The 21697-nt window shown below is 39.9% G+C and overlaps 1 protein-coding gene across 1 annotated transcript in view; it reads right to left on the reverse strand.

The window, feature by feature from the left end:
• Positions 1 to 21697, reverse strand: part of LOC124290451 — a 52966-nt gene that overhangs the window by 20616 nt on the left and 10653 nt on the right. The window contains 8 exon segments of the mRNA XM_046727156.1: positions 508 to 1361; positions 2691 to 2898; positions 4366 to 4504; positions 6711 to 7010; positions 7419 to 7514; positions 8798 to 8893; positions 10571 to 10659; positions 11023 to 11091. Of these exon segments, the coding sequence (XP_046583112.1) occupies positions 508 to 1361; positions 2691 to 2898; positions 4366 to 4504; positions 6711 to 7010; positions 7419 to 7514; positions 8798 to 8893; positions 10571 to 10659; positions 11023 to 11091 (1851 nt within the window).

Genomic DNA, 21697 nt, shown 5'->3' on the forward strand with positions numbered 1-21697 from the left:
GAGGATATACACACAGAGAAGATGATATACGTACAGAGAGGAGGAAATACGTGCAGAGGACATACGTACAGGGGCGAGGACATACGTACAGAGATGAGCACATACGTACAGAGAAGAGGATATAAGTACAGAGAGGAGGATATACACACAGAGAAGAGGATATACTTGCAGAGAGGAGGATATACGTACAGAGACGAGGATACACGTACAGGGGTGAGGATATACGTACAGGGGAGAAAATATACTTACAAAGAGGAGGTTATATGTACAGAGAAGGGCACATACGTACAGAGAGGGGCCTATACGTACAGAGTAGCACATACGTACAGAGAGGAGGACACACGTACAGAGAGGAGGACATACGTACAGAGAGAAGCACATACGTACAGAGAGGAGCACATACGTTCAGAGAAGAACACATACGTACAGAGAGAGGCACATGCGTACAGAAAGGAGCACATACGTACAGAGAGGAGGATATACATACAGGGGTGATGATATACTTACAGAGAGGAGTAATGGTAAGTCCCATTCTGCACATTTTTTGTCAGTTCGTTCAGCTGAACATCCGGCGGGGAGTCATCAAAGCTTACTAAAGTGCTGTCCGTCCTCGTGTTATTCATAATGTCCGTCGCTCGCACCCAAACACGGATGCTATCACCGTTAATTCGTCCTTCATTTCGAATCGTAAATGTTTCAGCAAGTGCTATCTGCTGCCATGATTCTGGTTGAAGTATAGTGGAGCCCCCGGCATGATCTCGACGGTAGGCGACTTCAAACTTCACAATACCTCGGACATTGTGGATTGCAGCTCGAGTCCTCGCTCCATCGTCGTCATCGAACTGTACCCTCTTGACCGTAAAGGTAGAGGAGGCCACTTCACTTTCGATGTCTGTAAACTGAGCGGGATAGTCCACCACTGCATTCAGAAGGTTGGACTTGTGGTGAACCTGGTTAGAGAAGTGTCCTCCCCATTCCACTACTATACCAGCGTCCAGACTCGCCTGCCACGTGTGGTTGGTGGCTTCCGCCGCACTCGATACGAACAGTCGGTCGTCGGCACTGACGTTGATGTTGGACGCGTCGTCGTAGAGAAACAGCCGCCGGGCGTAGCGAGAGTTGTTGGCGAGGTCGGAGGCCTCCAGAATGACGGAGTACATACCTGGTCCCGGCGGGGTGTACATCACCGGGAGGGTACCGTTATTCACCAGCCACTCCCTGTTAACAAGGGGTTGGAGGGGATTTTTTTCCCCTAGTTTGCTGTCAGCGGTTATGGTGTCCAGTTGGAATACCTCCCATGCGTAGCGGTACATCCCGGACAGGTTGTCCGTCCAACCGTCCCATGTAATTGCGACTGGTGACTACAACAACATCATTAAAGCATTATTATGGACGAGGGTACCAGAAAAAGATTCCACATTAAAATAATTTGGGCAACACGGGTCTCCTCCTCGGCCATTAGGGGCGGTGGAGTAGCCTAGTGGTTAAAGCGTTCGCTCATCACGCCGAAGACCCGGGTTCCATTCCCCACATGGGTGCAGTGTGTGAAGTCCATTTCTGGTGTCCCGAGTCCTGATAATGCTGGAATATTGCTAAAAGCGGTGTAAAACCATACTCACTCACTCCATTAAGTCTCCTCCCGTTCCTATCAATAGCAAATGCTTGAGTGATACACTCGGGGTAAAACTTCGCCCAGATTGCAGACATCGGTTACTGCGAGTAATCGTGACGTGGCTGAGTGAGTGAGTTTAGTTTTACGCCACTTTTAGCAATATTTCAGCAATATCACGGCGGGGGACACCAGGAATGGGCTTCACACATTGTACCCATGTGGGGAATCGAACCCGGGCCTTCGGCGTGACGAGCGGACGCTTTAACCACTTGGCTACCCACCGCCCCGAGATGTGTCTGAGAAGACGTAGGTTGCAGTCATGCGAAATTAGCAACTCGTAAAAAGGTAAGAGTTTATCCGATGTGACAATTCATATGTATTGTGTTGAAAAGAGCATGGGCGGTGGGTGGCCTAATAGCTAAAGCGTTCGCTCTTCACGCCGAAGACCCGGGTTCGATTCCCTATATGGGTACGGGGCGGTGGTGGAGACTAGTGGCTAAAGCGTTCGCTCGTCACGCAGAAGACGCGGGTTCGATTCCCCCTATGGGTACAATGTGTGAAGCCCATTTCTGGTGTCCCCATCTGTAATATTGGTAAAATATTGCTAAAAGCGGCGTAAAACTAAACTCACTCACTCACTCATATGGGTACAATGTGTGAAGCCCATTTCTGGTATCCCCCGTCGTGATAATACTGGAATATTCTAAAACCAGTGCAAAACTAGACTCACTGACTGGACACAGCTGTTGTGAATGGCTCTGATTTGATGAAAACATGACACCCGGCATTAACAGAACTGGTGCCAGTTACTCGTCCATTGTTCAGCAACAATATGCCAGCCATATCACGTCGGCCGGTATATTATGGCAATGGCTGTTAGGGGCCAATTTCAACCGCAGCCCTAGCCTGATGTAATGACCTGATACGATGGTATCTGATATCCACCTAAACTCGAATGAGTGAGTGAGTATGGGACGAGCGGACCCGTTAACCATTAGGCTACCCCCAGCCCCTTATTGTAGTCGGAAGTGGTGAAAGTGTTAGGGCTTGGTTTAAGAGTGTGTACAGGGTGACTCACACGAGTTATGTCTCTGTCCAGGGAGAGAGGTGATGTACGACAGGATGGTTTACCGAAGCAATGGTTAGGTTTAGTCAGGTCGAATTTGAACCTCAGCTTCTTGGATGAAGTCAGCTGGGTGTAGTCCTCTCTCTTGTAGAAACTATTAGTGTCCGGGTTAATCAACTCCCTGCTGCCCCCGCTGGTGAAGGTCAAGGTCACTTCAATCCTAAGCCACGTAAAAGAAATGGTTTGAATAGTACAGGGTGTCGTCGTTAACAGGAAATCATGAATTAACAGTTGTTTATTGGAAGTAAACACTGCTAAAAGAGGTGTTTATATCGATAACCCCAACTTGTTCTACACCATCATCACAAACAATAACAATGTAATCATCAACACTAATTATCTATATTATCTCAACCACTATTTCCCTGTATCATCACCACCACTAATTTATTGCACCATCACCATAAATAATTCCCTATATTATCAGATCACTTTACAATCATTACATCTAATTATCCCTATCATCACCAATACTAATTCTCTATATCATCACCACCACTAATTCTCTACATCATCACCACCACTAATTCTCCGAATCGTCCGGGATCGGGTGGTCAGGCTCGCTGACTTGGTTGACACATGTCATCGGTTCCCAATTGCGCAGATCGATGCTCATGCTGTTTATTACTGGATTGTCTGGTCCAGACTCGATTATTTACAGACCGCCGCCATATAGCAGGAATATTGCTGAGTGCGGCGTAAAAATCAACTCACTCACTCTGAATCGTCATCACCACTAATCATCTGTATCACCACCACCACTGATTCTCTATATCATCACCACCACCACAAAGTCTCTATATCATCACCACCACTAATTCTCTAAATCGTCATCACCACTAATTCTCTATATCATCACCACCACCACAAAGTCTCTATATCATCGCCACCACTAATTCTCTATATCATCATCACCACTGATTCTCTAGTTCATCACCACCACCACAAAGTCTCTAGTTCATCACCACCACTTATTCTCTAAATCGTCATCACCACTGATTCTCTATATCATCACCACCACCACAAAGTCTCTATATCATCGCCACCACTAATTCTCTACGTCATCATCACCACTGATTCTCTTTATCATCACCACCACCACAAAGTCTCTAGTTCATCACCACCACTAATTCTCTAAATCGTCATCACCACAAAGTCTCTATATCATTCAAAGTCTCTATATCATCACCACCACCACAAAGTCTCTAGTCATCATCACCACCACAAAGTTCTCTAGTTCATCTAATTCTCTAAATCGTCATCACCACTGATTCTCTATATCATCACCACCACCACAGAGCCTCTAGTTCATCATCACCACTAATTCTCTAAATCGTCATCACCACTGATTCTCTATATCATCACCACCACCACAAAGTCTCTAGTTCATCATCACCACTAATTCTCTATATCATCATCACTACTAATTCTCTATATCATCACCACCACTGATTCTCTATATCATCACCACCACCACAAAGTCTCTAGTTCATCATCACCACTAATTCTCTATATCATCATCACCACTAATTCTCTATATCATCACCACCACTGATTCTCTATATCATCACCATCAGCTTATATCACCACCACCACTACTTCTGTATATCATTGTCCGAGTACTTACTCATCTGCATTGGTGATGGACTGGTCGAACCTCGGCTCTTCCACCGTGCAGTTCCAGTATTCGACCGTGGCCACGCCTCTTCCAGCCCTCTGTTCACAGATGTAGTTCTCCTCATTGGATGTGTACCGGTTACCATTGCCTGTGAACAGTAAGTGCCTACAAGTAAATCACCGAGAGTTGTTTCACAGTCAGTCAGCAGTACTGCAGTTATATCCCACTGCGGCATGTTGCTGGAGCCAGCTAGTGGCTGATAGCATGAACAATACTTCGTGGGGTTTGCCGAGAGACAGTCAGTCCGAGTCCAGAGGTATCTTACATTAAAAACACACCTCCTCATTATGTTATCGTTAAAAAAGCAACGTGTCTAATTTGACCCTTAACCTACTGTCATTTGAAATTTAATATTTCCGAAGTAGATTCGACACCATTAAACGTATTTCGACTATGACGCCACGAAACAATATACACGAACTCTTGAAGCGAGGAGTAATTACCCTAACATTTTCAAAAGTTTGTAAGGACGACTTCAGATATCAGTAGAGATGTAAAATAAATCAAAATATATACTTGAATATGTCAGTGATACACAAGGAAATACCCACGACCGAGCATGCTGTAAGTATTATTCAGAGGGGCGGTGAGGTAGCCTTGAGATTGAAGCGCTCGCTCTTCATGCCGACGACCCGGGTTCCATTCCCCACATGGGTACAATGTGTGACCCCCACCGTGATATTGCTGGAATATTGCTAAAAGCGGCGTAAAACTAAACTCACTCACTAAGTATTGACACAGGTAATTCTGTGGTGATTCTCATCACCACCACTGATTCTCTGTACCATCATCACCACCACCACTAATCCTTATATCATCACCCCACTAATCCCTATATCATCACCACCACTAATCCTTATATCATCACCACCACTAATCCCTATATCACACCACCACTAATCCCTATATCAACACCCTCACTAATCCCTATATCATCACCACCACTAATCCCTATATCATCACCACCACTAATCCCTATATCATCACCACCACTAATCCCTATATATCATCACCACCACTAATCCCTATATCATCACCACCACTAATCATCACCACTAATCCCTATCATCACCACCACTAATCCTATATTCTCTGTATCATCATCACCACCACCACTAACTAATCCCTATATCATCACCACCACTCCTTATATCATCACCACTAATCCCTATATCATCACCACCACTAATCCCTATATCAACACCACCACTAATCCTATTATCATCTATCCTTATATCATCACCACCACTAACATCCACCACTAATCCTTATATCATCACCACCACTAATCCCTATATCAACACCACCACTAATCACACCACCACTAATTCTCCTATATCATCATCACCACCACTAATCCCTCCTTAATCACCACCACTAATCCTTATATCATCACCACCACTAATCCCTATATCGAAAACCACTATCCTTATATCATCACCACCACTAATCCCTATATCATCACCACCACTAATTCTCTATATCATCACCACCAATTCACCCACCACCACTAATCCCTATATCATCACCACCACCACTTATATCATCACCACCACCACTAATCCCTATATCATCACCACCACTAATCCCTATATCAACACCACCACTAATCCCTGTATCATCACCACCACTAATTTCCACTAATCCTACATCATCACCACCACTAATTCCCTATCACCACCACTATCATCCACCACCACTAATCCCTGTATCATCACCACCACTATCATCACCACCACCACTAATCCCTATATCAACACCACCACTAATCCCTATCATCAACACCATCCACTAATATCAACACCACCACTAATCCCTATATATCACCACCATCCCTATATCATCACCACCACTAATTCCTACATCATCACCACCACTAATTCCATCACCACCACCACTGCATCACCACCACCACTAATTCCTACATCACCACCACCACACCACCACTTCATCACCACCGCCACTAATTCTCCATCATCACCACCACTAATTCCTATATCATCACCACCACCACTAATTCACCACCACTAATTCATCATCACCACCACCACTAATTCCTATATCGTCACCACCACTTATTCACCACCACTTCATTCCTAATTCACCACCACTAATTCCTATATCGTCACCACCACTTATTCCTATATCGTCACCACCACTTATTCCTATATCGTCACCACCACTTATTCCTATATCGTCACCACCACCACTTATTCCTATAATCATCACCACCACTAATTCCTGTATCATCACCACTAACTGTTTGCACCATTGACTGCTGGAGGCCTTCCTACCTGTATCCAGCTTTGTGTGTTTGACTCTTGTAGTGGCGGTGGTCACGCCAAATGTTGAGTTGCGCACATAGGAAGGATTGGGGTACTCTATAATTGCGTCAAACTGGGCAGCGCCGTCTATCTGTAAATAATTAAATCCCTTTTGGTTGGACCAAATGACGTCCTCTATGTCAATGTCCGGGTTGGAGGAGTCGGTGATGAATTCATACATCAACATTCCATTGAGAGCTGGGTCAGGGGACGTTTTCCGACTCTCCAGACGGGCACGGCACTGCCATATCCTGGGTGCCTGGTCCCTCACTGTGCAGATAAAAATTACGCTAGCTTTGGAAATATTTGAAAGCAAATATATACTATCTATTCGGACACTTCGATTTCGTGAACATTTTAAATGGTTGCTGGTTTGTTATTTAACGCCGCTCTCAGCAATATTCCAGCTATATTGCGGCGGTCTGTATATACTCAATACTGGACCAGACATTCCAGTGATCAACATTATGAGCATCGATCTAATCAATTGAGATACGATGACTTGCCAACCAAGTCAAGCCTGGCCACCCGATCATGTTAGTCGTCTCATATGACAAGCATGGGTTGCTGAAGATCAATTCTAACCCGGATCACCACGGGTACTGAATTTTGGGGAAAATCAGACACTGACATTGGTGTTTTGTGTTCAAGGTATAATCAACCGTTAATTTTACTTACACGCCAGACATGTCTGTTTCGTGAATCCCGACTGACAAGTACAACTTCCAGAGCAAATACCCGGGAAGCACGGAGATCGGTGAGAGCAGGGTTCAGCTGAAAACAGAAGGGACGCACTATAACTTGTATGTACATTTGGTTACAGGTAACATGTGTGTGAAAATTAATAAGAACCGGGTGTCGTTGTACATGTACAAAGCGAGTTTAGCGCTAATGTGATCGTTTCGTTTGGGGTGGTGAGGTAGCCTAGTGGTTAAAGCGTCAACCTGTCACCCTGAAGGCCCGGGTTCGATTCCCCAACATGGTTACAATGCGTGAAGCCCACACACCGTGATATTGCTGGGATATTGCCGGAATATTGCTTAAAGCTGCGGAAAACCATACTCACTCTGGTTTGGTTATTGTTTAACGTCGTACTGAGCAATATTCCAGCTATATGGCGGACCAGACAATCCAGTCTTCAGCATCGAGAGCATCGATCTTCACTATTGGAATACGATGATATGTGTCAACCAAGACAGCGAACCTGACCAACCGATCCCGTTAGTCGGCTCTTACGACAAGCATGGGTTGCTGAAGACCAATTTTAACCCGCTCGCTGACTTGGTTGACACATGCCATCGTGTCCCAATTGCGCAGATCGATGCTCATGATCTTGATTACTGGATTGTCTGTTCCAGACACGATTATTTCGCCATAGTAATGGATGTTCTGTGAAATGAAATTATAATAAATGGACGAAATATAGTACTTTTCTTCTGTTGTCTGTGCCCTCAACCGCATAATCCGGATTATCGCCTTGTAAAAACACTATAAAATTCTTTGTCTTTTTTAATCCCCTGTCAATTGGTATAAGGTCAAATGGACTTAACTGAATCGCGACATAAAGAAGGGATTTTTTATGGATGTCAACTTCTTTATTATGAGGAACACAACGTTTCGGAGTATATTCTTACTCCTTTATCAGGTGAATAAATGGTATGAGACAGATAACATATATATGTACATGTAAGAACAGCAAAGTAAAAGATAACAAAGATGTAGGCAAAACAACTAGTGTTGGCGTCCATTCAGCGCTATTTAACTGTCAAGTGCTGGGATCCAATTGTTCCATTGTTTTGCCTGCATCTTTGTTGTCTTATTACTTTGGTTGTTCTTGCATGTACATATATATGCCATCTGTCTCACACCATTTATTCACCTGATGAAGGAGTAAGGATATACTCCAAAACGTTGTGTTCCTCATAATAAAGAAGTTGACATCCATATAAGTTCCCTTCCTTATGTGTATCACTTCTAAATGCCATTCAAAGACCTGAACCGTGAAATTTCACCAAAGGGTCGACGTCCTGTGCAGACACCGAATGGACAATACTTACTTCCACGGCAAGTCGGACCGGCGTAACCAGCTCGGCAGGTGCACCTGCCAGGGGCAGTGCACGTTCCACCATTAGCACACGCGGGATTACAGACAGCTGAAGAACAAGAAACAGTAAAGACTCTCAAAGGACAGAACCCACTGCATAGACCATTGAAACAGATGCTAGGATATGACAATAATACGACGTGAGTGTCGTCTAGTAGAGGACTCTCATGTCCAACCAGTTAATTTTCTGAACAATCGTCCTCGGCAGTGATATTTCCGATATTGCCAGAAAGCGGCGTAAAACACAACTCACTCCATCCTTATGCTGTTCATCACTTGCTTGATAACGGTGTTAGAACCTACACCGAAACGTCTCTCTCATAGCAATAAAGAAGTTCATCCATGTATTGTTATCCTTCCTAACTGCCCCAACTTCTTAATGCCTCTCAAAGAAGTCACTCACTGACAATAATGCATTCAGCATCCTATCAGAACAATCTGTCAACCACTTTAGAGAGCAAGCATTCAAACAATGGCATATTAGAACAATCCTTCAACAACTAAATGAACTATTTGTCAACCAATTAGGGAACAAACTTTTAACCTATGGCTTATCAGAACAACCCGTCAACAACTTATGGAACATGCGCTCAGCAATAGCTTATCAGGACAATCAATCAACGAAATATACAACAACCATTCAACCAATGGATTGTCAGAACAATTTGTCAACCAATTAGGCAACAAGCTTTTAATCAATGGCATATCAGAACAATCTGTCATCCACTTAGAGAACAAGCATTCAAACAATGGCTCAAAAGAACAATCTGTCAACAACTTAGATCACAGTCTGTCAACCAATAAGGCAACAAGCTTTCAACCAATGGCATATCAGAATAATCTGTCAGCCAATTAAATAACAAGCATTTAATCAATGGTATATTATAACAATCTGTCATTGAAGAAGCATTCAAACAATGGCATATTGGAACAATCCATCAACAACTTAGAGAACAGTGTCAACCAATTAGACAACAAGCATTCAACCAATGAACTGTCAGAATAATTTGTCAACCACTTAGAGAACAAGCACTCAAACAATGGCATATTAGAACAATCCATCAACAACATAGAGAACATTCTGTCAACCACTTAGACAGGAAGCATTCAATCAATGGCATATCAGAATAATCTATCAAACACTTAGAGTACAAGCATTCAAACAATGGCATATTAAAACAATATGTCAACCACTTAGAGAACAATATGTCAACCAATTATGGCAACCATGGTATATCAGAACAATCTATCAACCAATTAAGCAACAAGCAGTCAAAAAATGGATTGGCGAAATCATTTGTCAAACAATTAGGCAACAAACCTTTAATCAGTGGCTCATCAGAACAATCTGTCAACCAGTTAGGCAACAAACTTTCAACCAATGGCAAATCAGAACAATAATTCTGCTAATGGTAAATGGTCTAATAATCCTGCCCAGTTGAACTGAAATGAGTTTAAGGACGGGTCATTAAAAGAAACAGTAGAAGGATCAGGAGCGGGTGGCGACTTGGCTAGAGTACAGGGGTGTGATGTTGGTTACTGCATCTTAATGAAAGAGCAGAAACATTAAAAGAAATTAATCGAAGAATACCCAGGCTCAGCGAATATTTTTTTTAAATCCTACTAATACTGCAACTAATGTTTTCCTGTATTTCGAGAAACAAATTCCATTTATTTTGAAACCATGCTCTCTCCACTCCCACCTCCTACCCGTTAGGGAACCTACGTTGATCACAGCGACTGCCCATGAAGCCTGAACAACAGAACCGCTCTGTCTTTACAACCGCCTTCCATACAGTCCTGTAGTAACAGCACCTGCAAACACGGAGTCTATATAAGTGGTCTGTCAGTCACATGGATTATTGTTAGGAACGTAGAATATAGGTGGAACATTAATCGGCGTGTGGCCCATAGAGCCCAGGTCACAGATCAGTTGAAGATAAGCAACGTTGGTCGCGGACAGTCCTTGGATGGGTGACCGTGTTTAGCAGCTCTACTCCTAAATGATTTTAGGACTTCAGTCCTGCCCCATAACGAAGCACACATGACACATGTGGTCTCAACTCAGGCAAGTGAGTTTGTTCAATAATTGCCTCTGTTCATCCATCAGTGAGTGAGTACCCGGTAAGATAACCTTCTAGTGGCTATACATTATCCGAAACATGACCAGAAACTTACCCTCGCCATGTTCTGTAGGCACACTCACGTACTCTCACAGTCTTGCAGACAGTCCGCTGACACCACCCCCTGTAACAGGCAACAATGTCGTTATCAAAATGACTATACCTATGCACGGTGCAGTATGATCATATCAACAAAGGGTCACTTAGGCTGTTGTAACAATAATAGGATGACAGAAAGGCCTCTTCCGGAAAGACACAAATTCAAAGATGACGAGAGGAGAGTCAAAAGGAAATATTAAATCAGCCCATGACCATTGACTAAATGTTCCGACAGATGTATATATATACGTACACACACACACGCGCACACACACACGGCTCACTATTTAGTGGATGAACTAAAGTAACACGTAGAAAAAGGTTGGCGATCAGTAATCAACAGTGATCAGTTTCCTGAAGGGTTTATAACGGAAACCATGTACGGACTACAACCGAACTTGGGAAGGGTTTATGCTTGAAGCCATTGACCGACTCATTGAACCGATAGCGTGTGTATACATAATACCGCCATGACAGACAGAACAACCTATACACTGAGTGAAGTGATATAACGTATGTGTACATGAAAGAAAAGCCAAGTTCTATGGGTAGTCCTATAGAACTTTGTTTTCCTTTATCTTTACAAGTTCTAAAATGCCTCTCAAAGAATGTGTGTGTACGTAACTACCGTTATTACAGACAGTGCGATCTTTACACTGAGTGAAGTGATATAACGCATGTGTACATAAAAACCGCCATTACAGACAGTGCGATCTTTACACTGAGTGAAGTGATATAACGCATGTGTACATAACAACCGCCATTACAGACAGTACGATCTTTACAGTGAGTGAAGTGTTATAGCGTATGTGTACATAACTACCGCCACTGACACTAAATGCCTTTACTCAAATGTTGAGGTGCTTGAGAAGAATGGTATACAAGTTAACCGAACTTCAATGGACAAATCTGTGAACAACTGCGGTAACAAACTGATTAACTTATGTAAGAATACCGGACTGTACATTGACAACGGAAGATTGGACTTTGACGGAAATACTGGCAAACTGACTTGTAAAGATGCAAGTGTTTTCGAATACTGTTTAGCGTCGTCGTCGGAGACTTTTCGCTTGTTCAAAAAATGTATACAGGTGACTTTGACCCTATTCTATCTGATGTACATTGCAGCATCTCGTTTTCACTGGTCTCGGATAAGTTACCAGTCTCTCAACAAACGAGTGGTGATGTAACTTAGGAATCATGCTCAGAAAACATCGCAGCTAACAAGTATAATCCTACTTTGCCAGAGGCATTTGCACACAGTATTGACGTTATACAGATTGATGTTATCTATAAAGACATTGAAAATGTAACCGCAGAAAATATTGATTATTGTGTAAACATTATTTGTGATAAAAATACAGGTGCTATACAAAATGCTTCTACTTTCGGTGTAAAAAAAGAAATTCAACAAGAGCTCGAAGTAAACGCAAGTGCAATAAACCTGGGTTTAATGCAAATTGCAAAATTATGCGCAGACAATATCATAAATGTAAACATGCTTATAGACGTAATAGCTCACAGCAAAGTAAATCAGCTTTTTTAAACGCTAGCAAAAGTTACAGTAAAAACATTCAAAAGCCTTTTCAAATTTCCAAAAAGAGTGTGCAGAAAAATTACGTTCTTCAAAAAACACTGATTCTAAATCTTTCTGAAATTTTTGAAATCTTTTGATTCAAAACAAGAAGCGCAGTCAGTATTTGACATTAATTCATTGTATACTTTCTTTAAGGATTTAAACGCTGCTGAGGGTGCTGGTTACGATGGTGTTGAAAATGTTGCTGGTGTTCATAACGTTGAAAATGTTAATGATGTAGATAACGATGTAAATATTCATGACGTATATTATTTTGATATTGATTTCGGCGTGATTGCAATGTAGATAGTTATTTATTACCCACGTGCTCAACGTATGGGTAGTTGCATACTAATCTCGTACGTCACACGTAAATCTAAATCTTGAAGTTGTTGATTCTTATTGTTATAAGGATGTTTATACGCCGGAATTTTACGTAACTCATCCCATGCCCCGCCCATACAGAAGTGAATATGCTAAGTTCAGATGCGGCACTGCACCAATTAATATTGAGCTGGGTAGATATAACAATATTCCACTTAACGACAGAAAATGTTTTTATTGTAAACACTGTGTTGAAGACGAAGTTCATGTTTTAATTAATTGTCCGGTTTATAGTGATGAACGTTTTAGTCTTTTAAATACTTGTGAATAGCCTATGTCAGAATTTTAGTAATCTTACTGATATACAAAAAAACTGCTTTTATCCTGTCCAATAGCAATATCTGTTTTATAGCTGCCAAAACCTGCCATGTTATTTTAAAAAGGAGAAAATCCGTATTATATAACTTTTAATTATTGTTATTCATAATACATGTACATGCAATTTTTAAAGAATTTTAGTCTTTCATAATTCCGTATGGAATGGCCCTATGTAAATATATGTTTAATTAGTTTGTATATATGTATAACAGGGGTGAGACTTTAATAAATAATCTGTCTAATCTGTCTGTCGTGTGTCGTATCGCGTTGACCTGTGTCGTAACGACTTGACCTGAGATTCTAACGATTTGATTGGATAACCGATGACCTCTCAATTAGGTCACATTCTGACGTAACTATTCTTTCATTCATAACAAACACGTGAATTCATTCATTCTACAACTTTAATGCATTGTGGGAATATAAACATCGAGAACGTTGCCGTGTCGCTGTTTAATTGTGAGTCGAACTGAGACATTATATCCGTCGAAAAACATAAACGCAATGTTTCCACCATTGATATTAGCCGAAGGAAGCAACTGCAAACCAAGAAACGGGATGCTACGGAGTAGTTTACTGTAGGAGGCTGTTCCAGGCGATGACAACTGTCATGCATCGTGACGTCGGTTACCAAGGCAGTGACGTCATTTTGGTGTGACGTCATGCAAATATTGTACTCCAGTACAAAACTCTTCCGCAACCCCTTTATGAAACCGGCTATTTTGTCAATTTAATGCATGTAAGACGTGGGTAATAAATAAAATACCACACTCGGTCTCATTACATACGAATTATACGAAACTCGTGGCCTTCCTATGTTATCTAACCTCGCTTTCGCTCGGTCAGATACCATAGGAAGGACACTCGTTTCGTATAATTCGTATGTAATGAGACCTCGTGTAGTATTCTCTATATATTAGATGCTCCTTTCACTGATAAAGAAATGTTTACATCTGCACAGCCATTAAAAATAATAAGGTTTGCGGTTTAGATAATGTGTATAATGAGTAGATTAAGGGTACTATCAGTACACTGCTTCCTGTTTATGTAAAGTTATTTAATGTCACTTTAGAGTATGGTGTAATGTCTGAATCGTGGCTGTCGGGTATGATAAGGCCAATAAGAACAAAGGGAACAAAGCTGACCCAGTAATTACCGGGAAATCTCATATTCAGCTGCTTGGGTAAGCTGTTCACTTCCGAATTGAGTAAGAGGTTACAATCGTACTCTGGTATTTCCTAGTGACGTCACAGCTATCACTTAATACGCTTTCCAATTATTGCACAGACTGGAGCCTTAACGTTAATGTAGAAAAAAGTAAAATTATGGTTTTTCGTAAAGGAAGGAAGATTCGACCAGGGGAAAAATGGTTTTACAAGGAATCTCAGCTTGAAGTTGTTGACCAGTTTAATTATCTAGGTATTGTGCTTTCTTACACACGTTCCTTTACACACGCTTATAGAACCCAGCAGGCAGAGGCCTTAAAGCTACGAATGCTTTACTTAAAATTGTCAGTTGTTACAACTTTTCATTGAAAATCTTTTGTGAACTATTCGACACTTTTGTTACCTCTATTTTGATGAGGGGCGGTGTACAACCCCAATATGTAAAATCAAGACAAAATGTAAAAACCTAACACAAAATCTAAACAATAACGCTATATGTAAAATATGCGGTGGGGTAGCCTAGTGGTTAAAGCGTTCGCTTGTCACGCTGATGACCCGGGTTCGATTCCCCACATGGGTACAATGTGTGAAGCCCATTTCTGGTGTCCCCCGTCGTGATGTTGCTGGAATATTGCTAAAGGCGGCATAAAACTAAACTCCCTCACTCTACTATGAAGTATGGCTGTGAAATGTGGGGTATTGTGAAATGTTCTGAATTTAAAAGAATTCACTTAAAATTTTGAAGGCGTATTTTGCAGATCAATGCCAAATCATCTGCAGTTGCTGTATGCGGCGAACTTTGGAGGTCCCCTTTATATATAAATAGGTATATGCGTGTGTTACGTTATTGGTTTAAGTTATAACACAGTGGAAACTGTATACAGCGGGTCGTTTATGGTTTATGTTCAAATGGTCTAAATAATGAATGTCTTTGTATGAACTTGGTTTGGGGCATGTTTGGGAATTTCCAGTTGTACATGTTGATAATTTTTGTAAAGTTGTTAAGCAATGTCTCATTGATATCTATATTCAGAAATGGAGAGCTGACTTAGGTAAATTATTTCTTTACAAAATGCGAACATATACTCATCGCCTTTTGATAGAAATGGTAGATACAGTAATATTCCAAGGGAAGATCGTATTTGTGACTATTGCAATAGCCTGGGTAAAATGTTTGTTGAAGATGAGTATCATTTTATCTTGATTTGTCCTAAATATTTACAGTTTAGAAAGTTATATATTAAAAGCTTTTATTGGGTTAGACCAAGTGTTAATAAGTTTATGTTACTGTTTAGATATTCCCATAAATCTGCCTTGCGAAACTAAGCCAAAAACATTAAATTCTCTAATGATGTAAGAACTCAAACACAATACATTGTCCAGCCTCCATAAATTAACTGTAAATATATGATTTGTCCTTTACAGGCCTGTAAAACATGTGTTTTTGGGGACGAGGAACACATTTATTGAAATCCCCAAAAATAAATTCTTATCTTCTTCTTCTTTCTTCTAATAAGGTCAACTTGATAAGTGAAGCGCAAACGTGGTTTAGAAAGGGTTATTCAAGTATAGACAATGTGTATGTTGTAAAATCTATAATTGATATATATCGTAGCCAAAATAAGAAACTGTATTGTTGTTTCGTTGATTTTAGTAAAGTTTTTGATACTGTGTGGCGCTCCGGTTTATGGAGCAAGTTGGTTAAATATAATATTTCAGGTAAATGTTTCCTCGTCATACGTAACATGTATAAATGTATTAAGTCATGTGTCTCATAGCATGGTAATACCAGTGATTATTTTCATTGTTGTTCTGGGCCCTGTTCCTCAAAGCGATCGTAGCGCTACAACTGTCGTAAGTCTATGTTAAAGTATGGGAGTTACGATCATCTTAGGGTTACCATCGCTTTGAGGAACGGGGCCCTGGTGTTAGACAAGGCGAAAATGTCTCCCCATTTCTTTTTGCATTGTACCTAAATGATCTGGAAGAGTATGTATTAGTCTTGAACATTTTAATAATAACATTCATCGTGATCTCGGTATCTGTGTAAAACTTCTCTTGTTACTCTATGCAGATGACATAGTTTAATTCGCAGAAAGTCCTACTGATATAAGTAAATCTTCAGTTTTATTTGATGAGTATTGCAAAAGATGGGAATTAACTGTAAATGTCTCTAAAGCAAAAATATCAATTTGTGGAAGGATGCCTGAGAAAATAACCATGTGTTCAAGTTACAACAGCAAAATATTGAATTGGTCTCAGAATATGCATATCTTTGTATTTTTTTTACTATCACTGGTAGATTTTGTGAAGCTGAAAAGAGAATTGTCGATCAAGCCTAGAGATATTGTGTTACGACAGTCGATTTCATAGTGAGAGTATGGTAAAGGCGTGGGGAACTGTTATCCAATGAGTGTGTTGTTGAAAGAGACTCGGGGGTGGTCCAGGCATCATGGTGTGGGGTGCAATCGGTCTGAACCAGATAGCTAGCGCCGTGGTGTTCCAGAATCTCGGTCCGGTATGAGGAAATGACGTGACTGCTGCTTGCTGTATAGACCAAGTCATAAGACCCCACGTTGTACCACATTTTGGACGTTACAGAAATCACATCTTCCAGTAAGACAATGCTCGTGCCCATACTACCAGAGCAACATTGGACTTCCTAAGACAACACGGCATCAAAACGCTACAATAGCCTGCACTCAGTCCGGATTTAAGTCCAATAGAACACCTTTGGGACGAGATTCAAAGAAGACTGAATGACCTCCAACCCAGGCCGACAACTGCTGCTGGGTTCTTTGTGTAATTATTCTGTTGAAACCTTATGCCATGTATGTTGGGAATGTGATGAAACCAAAACTTTCTGGAAGAAACTTGAACAGTGGATTACGAAACGTATCCAAACACTTAATTTGACAAAATCTTTGATCTGGTTTTGCTTTTAAGTAAGAACCCATTATTGAACCACATAATCTTATCTGCTAAGAGATATATTTACACTTGCTCTTTGACAAAAAGTATTCCAAAACTTGATAATTACTTAAGGATATTGAAATACATATTTACCACTGAATCATTCATCTCCAGAAGAAATAATAATGATGAAAGCCTTTTAGTCAAATGGTTTCCTCTCATCCCTGAATTTAACCCTGAATGACTATTTAACAAAAAACACATCACTAATATTGATATTCAATGTACTTAGTGCACTATATCGCTTTTGAGCCCACTAGCTTGTATGTGCACATATTCCTCTATATGCTTTTACTCATCATGTTTTTGTACTCATCACATTGGGAATAATAACAAATAAGTAAGTAAGTAAGTAAGTAAGTAAGTAAGTAAGTAAGTAAGTAAGTAAGTAAGTAAGTAAGTAAGTAAGTAAGTAAGTAAGTAAGTAAGTAAGTAAGTAAGTAAGTAAGTAAATAAATAAATAAATAAATAAATAAATAAATAAATAAATAAATAAATAAATAAATAAATAAATAAATAAATAAATAAATAAATAAATAAATAAATAAATAAATAAATAAAATGTAGTCTTCAGCAAAAAAAAGAAAAAAGGTTTTAAAAAAAAAACTGCTGCTGGACCCGATCAGGCATTTCGCAGAGTACTTATAAAGGTTACAATCATTTCATATTGTTGCAAATTAATTTCATCAACCGGTACATTGTCTATTATTTTATATAGGATCATGTTTACAATGAAAACGAATGACCCAAACTTTGGAATGTTCTGGCTTAAACTATATACGAACATCTCAGACTTGTACAAGTTTAATTTGGCTTAAAAGTAACCTTAAGTCTATAGTATGTTACCGGTTTTATCTACACTGGAACGAATGTAAATCAGAACCTACTAAAGAGCACTATTATAATTATAATTGAAAGTTATCTGTTACACCTCCCATTAAATGTACGCATTTGGCTTACCTATATTTGAACTTGTAGCCATAAACTCCCAATAGAAACAGGTAGATGGTAAAATATTATTAAAGAAGAAAGATTATGTACATTGTGTAAGAATACAATAGGAAATGAACTTCATCTCAGATTGTCCATATTTACGAAAAGTAAGAAATTCATTTCTGCCAAACTATTATTGTAATCATCCATCATTAGACAAATTTATATCCCTAGTGTCTTGTATGCATAAAGCACTATTGTTAAAGGGAAGCAACTATATAAAAACCGGTCTACGTATGCTCCCATAAACAAATCTGTACGTTGGTATTTTTCTCTATGGTGCATTCATTCATTCATTCATTACAGATAGTGCGACCTTTACACTGAGTGAAGTGATATAAAGCATGTGTACATAACTACCGCCATTACAGACAGTGCGATCTTTACACTGGGTGAAGTCATATAAGTCATATGTACATAACTACCGTTATTACAGACAGTACTACCTTGACACTGAGTGAAGTGATATAGCGCATGTGTGTACATTACTACCGTTATTACAGACAGTACGACCTTTACACTGAGTGAAGTGATATAGTGCATGTGTGTACATAACTACCGTTATTACAGAAAGTAAGACCTTTACACTGAGTGAAGTTATATACAGCATGTGTACATAACTACCGCCATTACAGACTGTACGACCTTTACACTGAGTGAAGTGATATAAAGTATGTGTACATAACTACCGCCAATACAGACAGTACGACCTTGACACTGAGTGAAGTGATATAGCGCATATGTGTACATTACTACCGCCATTACAGACTGTACGACCTTTACACTGAGTGAAGTGATATAAAGCATGTGTACATAACTACCGCCATTACAGACTGTACGACCTTTACACTGAGTGAAGTGATATAAAGCATGTGTACATAACTACCGCCATTACAGACAGTACGACCTTTACACTGAGTGAAGTGATATAAAGCATGTGTACATAACTACATACCGACCTTTACACTGAGTGAAGTGATATACATGACTAAAGCACGATCTTTACATGTGTACGACCTTTACACTGAGTGAAGTGATATAAAGCATGTGTACATAACTACCGCCATAACTACCGATATTAGAGACATAACTACCTTACGACCTTTACACTGAGTGAAGTGATATAAAGCATGTGTACATAACTACCGCCATTACAGACAGTACGACCTTTAGTGAAGTGATATAAAGCATGTGTACATAACTACCGCCATTACAGACAGTACGACCTTTACACTGAGTGAAGTGATATAAAGCATGTGTACATAACTACCGTTATTACAGACAGTACGACCTTTACACTGAGTGAAGTGATATAAAGCATGTGTACATAACTACCGTTATTACAGACAGTACGACCTTTACACTGAGTGAAGTGATATAAAGCATGTGTACATAACTACCGCCATTACAGACTGTACGACCTTTACACTGAGTGAAGTGATATAAAGCATGTGTGTACATAACTACCGCCATTACAGACAGTACGACCTTTACACTGAGTGAAGTGATATATAAAGCATATGTGTACATAACTACCGCCATTACAGACAGTACGACCTTTACACTGAGTGAAGTGATATAAAGCATGTGTACATAACTACCGCCATTACAGACTGTACGACCTTTACACTGAGTGAAGTGATATAAAGCATGTGTACATAACTACCGCCATTACAGACAGTACGACCTTTACACTGAGTGAAGTGATATAAAGCATGTGTACATAACTACCGCCATTACAGACTGTACGACCTTTACACTGAGTGAAGTGATATAAAGCATGTGTACATAACTACCGCCATTACAGACTGTACGACCTTTGCACTGAGTGAAGTGATATAAAGCATGTGTGCATAACTACCGCCGTTACAGACAGTGCAATCTTTACCCTGAGTGAAGTAATATAACGTATGTGTACATAACTACTGTTATTACAGACAGTACGACCTTTACACTGAGTGAAGTGATATAAAGCATGTGTACATAACTACCGCCATTACAGACTGTACGACCTTTACACTGAGTGAAGTGATATAAAGTATGTGTACATAACTACCGCCATTACAGACAGTACGACCTTGACACTGAGTGAAGTGATATATAGTATGTTTACATAACTACCGCCATTACAAACAGTACTACCTTGACACTGATTGAAGTGATATAGCGCATGTGTGTACATTACTACCGTTATTACAGACAGTACGACCTTGACACTGAGTGAAGTGATATATAGTATGTGTATATTTGTATTGTTTTTACCGCAGCTACATGATCACTATGTTCTCAAAATAATATATGCGTTTCTTTTTTCAAAGAGTGTAAATTATAAAACCCTGTCAACGAAGGACACTAAAATAACTAGATTGTCACATATTTCTTAAAACTAGCTCAAGGGGAATTAAAATAGTACGCTAAGAATTAACGATACGAGATAAATATTAGCAAGAGATCGCTGGCAACGAATATTTAGCCACTATACTAGGGGGCTTACAATACTTGTGCTTCCTTCTGATTTCTCAGAATAACATATGCGTTTCTTTTTTGAAGAGTGTAAATTATAGCAATTTGACTAACAAGTTATATTATTCTACGAGTAAAAACGGTGGAAGGTATGACTTTTCTATGAGTCAGGTGAACTTACACACTCTCTTAAAGGGACAGTCATTTTTCAGTACTTCAACCCCCGTCAAGGGTACGGACACTACAAAAATTACAGCAAGTATTCAGATTTTATCAATCAATTAAAAAACAGTATAGACATAGATAATTATCAATCAATTGATTTTTCTTTTTATAAAAACAATACTTATATGAAAACTTATATCATTAAAAGAATCCTGATAGTGAATTGAAATAGTTATCCCTTGTGATTGAAAAATAAATACAGTCAAGCAGGACATGCTTGACGGTGATTCTCTCTTCACAAGAGATACAAAACGGAGGATCCTCACCTTTCAATAAATACTCATGAGTATATTTTGTATGGCCTATGCGACATTGTCGCATAATAACCTCTTCAAATTTGGACTGACAACCCAAGTAGTGTCACATTTCTGTTGTATCAGATCACGGATGTAAGATCTAATTACGGTTTTGTAATCAGAGTATGGTATTGGGAGTGGTGTCAAAGACTTGTTGAGTGCTGCCTTGGGAGCAGAATATGCCATTGTGTTATCAGAAATACCAACGTGGCTGGGTAACCAACAGAGAACGATGTC

This window comes from Haliotis rubra, unplaced genomic scaffold (genome assembly GCF_003918875.1).
Source record: "Haliotis rubra isolate DU_JTF1 unplaced genomic scaffold, ASM391887v1 Scf466, whole genome shotgun sequence".
NCBI lineage: Eukaryota > Metazoa > Mollusca > Gastropoda > Lepetellida > Haliotidae > Haliotis > Haliotis rubra.